The sequence below is a fragment of the Solea solea genome, chromosome 7 (assembly GCF_958295425.1).
Source record: "Solea solea chromosome 7, fSolSol10.1, whole genome shotgun sequence".
Taxonomy (NCBI): Eukaryota; Metazoa; Chordata; class Actinopteri; order Pleuronectiformes; family Soleidae; genus Solea; species Solea solea.
In genome coordinates this window covers 26352802-26361155 of record NC_081140.1, presented here as the reverse complement: position 1 = coordinate 26361155, position 8354 = coordinate 26352802, and the positions used below count along the sequence as shown (strand labels likewise).

The following is an 8354-nucleotide window of genomic DNA, read 5'->3' as shown; positions in this document are numbered from 1 at the left end:
GTGACTTTCAGCACATGCCCTTGGTCCAGACTTTGACTGCAGCCTCTTCACTCAGAAGCACATATGCACGAGTTCATCACTTCACGCTGCATATTTCTTTTTTTTTTTATTAAAGGGACCTACGTCAAAAACCGCGTGACTGCTGGTTGATTCTGTAGCACGGACACAATCATATTACTCTTGCAGGCCACACATGCATGAATATAATGAATTCATCAGCCTTGCCAAACGTCATTATCATGATTTACTTATTCCAGACAGACGAGCGGAGAGATGATTCCTGCACGAGACACTGTGTGAATGCATAATGTGTCATTTATTTATTGTAATTTGATTAGACGGCGTCAGGAAAACAGTATTTCAGGCTATATAAAAAAAAAAAAAAACTATGTGAGAGAGAGAGATATGAAGGTGGACATGTGCTAAACTCTCATCTGGATAACGGGAACGATGCAGTAAGTTTCCAGCACCTTTAACAGCATTTAGCCGGTGTTACTGTGACGAGAGATGACAGTGGAGTCACTCCTGCTGAGATGGATTACAGACGTCCTCACAGAGAGACTGTAATACATCAGACACTGTGTTCAGCAGCACTGGTGCTCTGCACGTTATCCTGTCCTGTTCACCATGTACACAGCTGCATTCAAGTATAACTCTATAGCTCTGCCATGTGGAGAAAGAGCATGGTGTGAATTTTCTTGCGTTTCCCATGAGGAATAGAACCAAAATAATCCCTGTCAGTCGGCTGATTGGGCGACAGAAAAACGTCACTCCAAACAGCTACAAACCGAGCAGAAAAAAACCTGTGGTTGTCCGCTATGTTGTGTTCTATGTCGCAAGAAGCCGGGGTTTGAGACCCGGTCTGATCAAGGGTCTTTCTGCATGTTGTCCCCCGTTTGTGCGTGAGTTTTTCTTTAGGTTCTGCGATTTGGGGATTAGGTAAATGGTGGATGGTTGTTTGTCTCTATGTGTCCCTGTGATGAAACGGTGACCTGCCTATCGCCAGCTGAGACGGGCACAGCTGATGGATGGATGGATGTTCTACTATGTCTGTGGCAGAGAGCGTCCTCCTCCTGCAAGAACAGGGACACACCACAACTCAGTGGTGGTGGGTACAGAGCCGGACTCTCTGGAAACAGCAGCCGAAAGAGGGATTCTCGGAAAATTGTTCTCCATCCTGGACAATGCCCCCAGACAGAGGAGTGTGTCAGTGTCAGAATTCTCTTCTCAGACTTCTTTACCCTGTAGCCCAAGCTTCTAGCTCTCCATCCATCATCTACCTTCTACTGCTTTATCCTCCACATGAGGGTTGCTGGTGCCAATCCCAGCTGACTTAGGGCGGAAAGCGGTGTACCTTCTAGTTCCGGATTCCTCAATTCAGCTTTCATGAAACAGACCTCAGGACATTTATGATGTTTTGACATAAATCTCCCTCCCTCTCAATGATTTGTACTGTAATGAATTAAACACCAGAGAAGGTCCAGGCTGAGTGTGAGGCTGCTGCTGCTGCTGCTGCTGACGCTCTCCAAATAGTGGCAAACCTGCTTGTTATGCAGAGGATTTCCCTCAGTGCAGAGCGCTGTCTTACCACCACTCATCACAGAACCGCCTGCGTGTGTGTGTGTGTGTGTCCCAGTAGGAATAAAACTTGTTTCCTGCAAATAGGTTACAACTCATAGGTGTGTTAGAGGATGTCTGCTTGACTTATTACGCTGCTTCAAACGCCTGAGGCTAATAGAGTTTTCATGGACCTGAGCTGGTCTACTGGGCCGCTCAGCCGCTGTAAATTTAGTACTGACAACATCGGTGAGTAGAGGAACTGTTTGTCTGCTTCACTGTCCAACACTAACGGCTCATCCCATATTAAACCTCTCCATTTGTCAATAGATGACTGAGAAATGAGCCTTTTTTAAACAATGATGAGGCAAATTTGTATCTTTTTGTGAGAACATTAAACCTGTGGGTAGCTGTGACTGGACCTCTGCATTATTGATGTCACACGTTAGCATTTCTGCATCACCCGAGGTTCTAACCACAGATGGGAGTAAGTCACACATATGTGAGTCTCAAGTCTTTGCCTTTAAGTCTCAAGCAAGTCTGTTTTAAAGTCTGTTTTAAGTTACAAGTCATTTCGTATATGAATATAGGAGATGACGATGCTTTAACCCTTTAACACCGAGCGTATCGCAGACGACATGTTTGCACAAGTGCACTTTGCATTACCACAATTACACGACGGTTTGTACTGTACTTGTACTTATTTTTGTAAATTCCAGCGGTTTCTGAAAGTGGAGAATTTGTACGTCAAAGCCAACGTGTGGTTATTACGGTTATTTCACTCGTGCCACTTCAGGAAAATGACAAGTCAGCTTCTATGTCACCAGAGAGGAGAGTGTTGGAAAAACTGCCTTTACATAGTTTTCATTTTTTTCAAATTGAGACAAAAACTCTAACAAATGTTGTTTTTCCTGTTCATATTTCAAATTTAACAAGCAAAATCTAGTGTTTGTGTATAACTGTAAGGTTTTTTCTCAATAAAACTTTTAGTTTTTAGAGTTACAAACGAAGATGAGATGAGTAGATCCTTGAAATCTCCGTGTAATTAAAAGTTTTTCGAGAGCTTTGAAGCTGCCTTTTAGCCACTTTATTAAGTCTGTGGTTTCATCATCCGAGCCTGAGCCGCACTTGCCCTTTATTAACCAAACCAACCATCGTAAGGTTTTCTCTCCGGTGATTCAGATAAAGCAAAAAACAATCTTAAATATTCATACTTTTATGTCAAAATAGAGCAACATTGTACAGCATTAAAGATGCTTTCTTGAAAGACAAAGTATCTCAGAGAAGAAAAATAATAATAAGAGGATAATATCCTCCACAAGGTTCAGATTATTCTCCAGATATAAATAATACACACATTTTAATCAGATTTCCAAAATAACACTAACCTCAACATGCACCTCAGTCACAACACACGTTTGCTTGGATCCTCTCTGTGACAATTAAACGTTAAAGGTGATATACGTAAAATATGTACAACAGCGGCTTTTAGCGTTTAAAACTGAAATCAATACAGAGGTGTGGTTGCCAGATTTTAAGAAAATATGGAAACAAGATGCTATAAGATGTTTACCTGTCCATATATGGGTGGCAAATTTTCAAAATCGAAGTTTGGGAACTTAACCCCTTATCACACCTGGACACATTTTTGTGTTTTTGGCTTTTAATTTATATCCTTTCATGTTAAAAATGTATGCTTGTTTTCTTAATTTTTAACGTTAAGTAAAATACTCACACTAACACACTTAGGCACAAAAATGTCCTCAGTGAAACCCATTAAAATCACTGTTTTTGATGCACCATGACAAAAACATGGCAAATTAAGGGTTAAAAACTCTACAAATAAATTCATGTTTGATATGTATGATGAGGACTGATGTTGGAAAAAATGTATACTTTTTAAAAAAAATGTTGGTGCTGCTCTAGGTGTGCTAACATAAGTATTTTATGAAATACAACATAAACAAATGTTTCTGCTAATCTTTCACACACACCGGGCATGAATCATTTATTGTGTTTTTTTTTGTTGTTTAATCCATTAACATTTGATTGTGTGGAATGGACTGAACAATAAAAAACAAACAATTTATACAATCAACACATTTTGGTGCTTTGGTGCTCTAGGTGTGTTGACGTAACTTTTTTGAAGGCGCATCTAAGGTTAAATATTGTACATATATATATACACGTGTATATATATTATTTATATTTGTATGACACAGTTTCTTTAAATAATTAAAGAATACTAATTAAAGTATTTTTCAATATTCCCCACAAATCACCATAGAAAGTCAAACTAAATGGTTCCCATTGAAAGTTTCTGGAAATTTACCAGGGAATTTTCTGCCCCTTTACATGTACAACCCTAGCTGTTAGACTGTCTCCATTTACAAATACATCCAAATATGTATAGTAACTGAACATAAATACTGAACACATATTAGCTTCATATTAGCGTGTAGCAGCAGGCGGAGACTGAACGTAAGAGTGTGTCTGCCTTATAAAAAAAAACCTTATATTCGTTAAAAAAAGACGTATATAGAGAGAGAGAGAGCGTGACTGCCATCATCTTCCTCAGAATATTTAGCATCTATATTTAAATGCATCTCCGCTGCAGACCCTTGTTTTTCGCTCTCTGGTTGAGACATTTTTGAGAGGAGTGCTGAGGCTTTTTAATGCCAGATATTGTTCATTTCCAAAACTCAGCCACTGTCTGCTCTCTACTCACTCTGCTGGCGTCCCAGTGTGTGTCGAAGTGCTACGTGCTGCGTTACTGGGTCGGTGAAAGTGGGCGGAGCGACAGATAAAAAAACTAAAAACTAAAAAAGGGCAGTAGATACACCAATTTGTGTCATCTATAATCGTATAATTTTAATACTTGATTTGCACCTGGATTAACAAATAACACAAACTACATACATACATATTAAATTAAAAGTCTTACGTATATCACCTTTAATAATACAAAACATTTACATCTATAAAGAAACATGTTTAAGTACCATGGCTCCATAACACACCCTCTCTCGCTCTCTCACACTCACACACACATATTCAGACAGACTGTCCATATGCTCCACACTGTTATAATTCCGTCTTCGTGCTCTTGTTAAGTCCGGCTGAAGGTTTCGGCCTCGACTCGTCCCGAAGCCATTTGTTGAAAACGGCAACAGGGTCGATGTTCCAGTGTTTATGGAAAGAGATTGGCACCTGGTGAGCTAAGAAGTCTCTGGGATAATCCTCGGGCCGCGCCTGAGAGGAGAGGTAAGACATGGATGCAATCAGCAATTTAGACTCAGAGGAAAATCACGGGAGACAGAAATCTGAAGACTGAAGGCACAGGAGTCACATTACCAGCTTTCAGACATATACTGCACATGGAAAACTGAGAAACATCCAAATTTATGTTTTATTTTAGCAGCAGATACTTTAAAAGAATTGATCTGTTTCTGTGTTGATTGATCATAACTTCACGTGCTTGAGTCTTAAGATATTTGACGCTCCTGCACCAAACGTCATGGAGAAATTCAGCGATTTTACACGGTAGCACTGAGGAGTTGTTAATGCACTGCTGCCTCCAACTGTGAGCTGAAATCGTTTTTTTTGCGACTTTCAAGTCAAAAATACATCGTTCGGTTTCACGTGAGGAACATAAACTTGCAAAAAATGACGCGGGAGTAGAACAGAAACTCCTGTGTCCCTGTGAGCTAAAAAACGCTGATTTTCTCTATGGACTTTGGTGTGGGAGAGTGAGCGCTTAACAAACACCTGTGCAGATATCGTAGACTTTTGCAGGCGAGGATTTTAGGGAGTGAGTCTTTTGTTAAGTGGTTAAAATATGTTTTTCTCTGCCGAATGTTGGTATCACATACAGTTCAATCCAACTTAATTTGTAAAGCACTTTAAAACAACCACAGTGGACCAAAGTGCTGCACGGAACAATAAATAAACGACAGAATAAATAAAAGAAAAAAAAAAAGGTCACACGAGGCAATAAAATACATCTAAAAAAAATCAAACATGGGTAAAAGTAACAGCTACACAATAAAACACTACAAAAACACAAAATAAATAAAGTCACAACTAAAGTAACATTGAAAACTATACTTCAAATAATTCTGAGCTATTCCTTTAACACATTCATCTATAATTTAAGGTGAAATCACAAAAAGGTCGTGCTCTCAGAATGTACTCATACATTATGTGATTTCACCTTCCTCTGCTCCTCAGTTTATAATCCAAGAGCAGCATAAATTACACCGTGACATTTTGCCACAATTACAGAAGGGCAGGTTTTTAAAGAAATGGCTGAATTCCATTTAGCTGCTACAGTTTCAGAAACCGTTTTATTATTAACATTTGCATCAACATCAATTTTGAGTTTCAATATATTTGGTTTAGTGTGCGAAAAGCATGATAAATGTGTTCATTTCAATCTTATTACAACTAAATGATATTGTTTATGCGTTGTGTTTTATTTCACAGTCAACTCTGATGCTGACATCAGCTAAAAAAAAGGAGAAAAGTCACTTTATTGAGACTCAGGAGCGTAAAAACAATAATATTTCCAGATGCATAAACCTCACACAATCGAACAAAAGTCCTAAGGTTAAATATAAACGCAAGAAGTATAAATATTTCATATGAACTGCGATGTTTACCAAGTTAAAATTGACTGTATTAGATTTCATATTGGATTATAGATGAAACTGCCAGTTTGGTTTCATATTTATTTAAAGATACTGTGGCTGAGACTTTACATGATCACAGTGATTAAAAAATCAAAAAATTTGACCTTGACACTGCGTCTGCAGAGGTCAGAGGCTTCTAAATGTCACACAACACAATTTCTTGATTGTGCTTAATTGCAGGGGTTCAATGGTTAACTGTGATGAATCACATTGTTATTACTACATGTTCAAAATGCCATTTATTTGCAGTGTCCACCAGTTTTATCCCTTAGAGCACAGGGATTATTATGTTTAAACGTGCAGTTTGTACAGAGGTTATAAGAATGTGCAACAGTGAGTGTTTGTGTGCGATTATGTTATTTTGTGAAAGAAAAGCAGAATTTTTGCATTCGTTCACTCCTGCGTGGCTTGGATTTGGTTACAGTGCCATTTAAAAAAATGATAATTGGGACTAAGAAAATAAAATGATTATTAAACAGAGCACTATATAAGAGCATTAAAAAAAACCCCCACCTGATGGAAGAGCGGACTGTGCGTGACAGGAAGTCCGAGAGCGTTGAGGCACATTCCCAGCACCATGTCGTCCGGAGCGTCGTTGCTGTAGCACTTGCAGCCGCTGTTGAGGAGCTGGACCACGGCCTCCCTGCTGAACACCATACTACAGCAACATCACAGAATAAAAGAGCTTTGTTATTATTTCAACACACAGATATCGCCTTCTTTTTTTGCCGTGTTGTGAAGTGTCACTAAGTGGAGATTCATATGCGACAGCTGACGCTCTTTTACCGCGGAGTAATAAATCATTGTGGGTGTTATGGAATTTTTAAGCTCCATGTTTTTTCTTGCACTTACCATCATTTCCTACGAGCGGCTTTTTAGTATCGACTCCCTGTCTTGTCTTATCAACTGATGAATGTTTCATATTGGGTTCTCGTGCTGTTGTTGTTGTTGTTGTTGTGTTGTTTTGTAATGCAGTTGGCATTTTCCCCCGAAGGGAGCCAGGCACTAAATTGAAACAGATTATCTACAGATTACAGGTTTTTCATTACACATTCTATTTTCTCTCGGCAGAGTTTATATCTTTGACCGTTATTCCCCCGAGCGCGCTGTTTCGGGAACTTGGAATCAAGTCGGAGTTTAGTCATTGTTTTGCGGGAATCATGACTCGGGATTGACTGCAGACTGAGAGGTGAGGACTGAGGATCATTCATCATATTTTCCAAAAAAACTGGATCATATATTGCAAAAATATCATAGGCAGCTATGGTCAAGTGGAAGGGAATTGGGCTTGTAACCAGACAGTTTCCAGTTCAAATCCCTGCTGCTCCTGTGCCCGATGAATGTGGTGTGTAAAATTCACTTTCAAAATAAAATAAACTATACCATCATATCTTTAATTATTAATCTGTGTGACTGTATTGTTCTTACTGTTGCGGGTGTTTCTGCCTTTGCCAAATCAAATATGGGGATCACTAAAAACAGCAATGTCCGGGAAAAAATTACCGCCATCGGTCTTATTGACCAACAGGATGCAGATGGAAATTGGGCTCCTGTTGGGTTTTTAATAAAAGGAAGAACAGAAGAGGACACAAGGGACAGGGCAAAATGGAGAACAATGGATTTTAAGTCTGCAGTGACTGTTGCTCTTCATTTCCTGCCAAACACAGTGGTGAAAACTGTGAAAAACTGTCCAGAGCTCTGTTTCTCACAAAGGTAATAAATTCCATGTGTCATTTTCGTTGACCTTTTTCCAGAGTGTAGCCCGTCTTGGATCTTATTTTTCTTTTTTAATTTCTTTATGACTGTGAGACTCACCCTCCGCCTCCTGTGATGTAGCTGTAGCCGCCTTGGCTCAGGCCGTAGCCGTACCTCTCCCCGAGACACACCGGATCAGACGGGTCGTAACAGCTCAGCAGCGCTCGCAGTCTGTGGAGGCTGCACACGGCACACATCCAGCTCATTACACATCTCCACACACACAGACACACACATGCAAAGAAACGGTCCAATGAGGGAGTGAAATAACTGCTCTCCCTCAGGCACTATTACACATGGAGACGCTTCCACATGAAGGAGCGACCTGGCAGGTGTAAAGTATATCCAGCG

General features: G+C 39.7%; 1 protein-coding gene across 1 annotated transcript in view; it reads right to left on the bottom strand.

Moving 5' to 3' along the window:
• Positions 1-2757: 2757 nt before the first annotated feature.
• Positions 2758-8354, bottom strand: part of b3glcta (beta 3-glucosyltransferase a) — an 84799-nt gene continuing 79202 nt past the window's right edge. The window contains exons 13-15 of the mRNA XM_058634852.1: positions 8064-8183; positions 6762-6906; positions 2758-4809 (exon numbers count right to left, since the gene is read on the bottom strand). Coding sequence (XP_058490835.1) covers positions 4642-4809; positions 6762-6906; positions 8064-8183 — 433 coding nt within the window. The 3' untranslated portion in view covers positions 2758-4641. The remainder of the gene's footprint in view (positions 4810-6761; positions 6907-8063; positions 8184-8354) is intronic.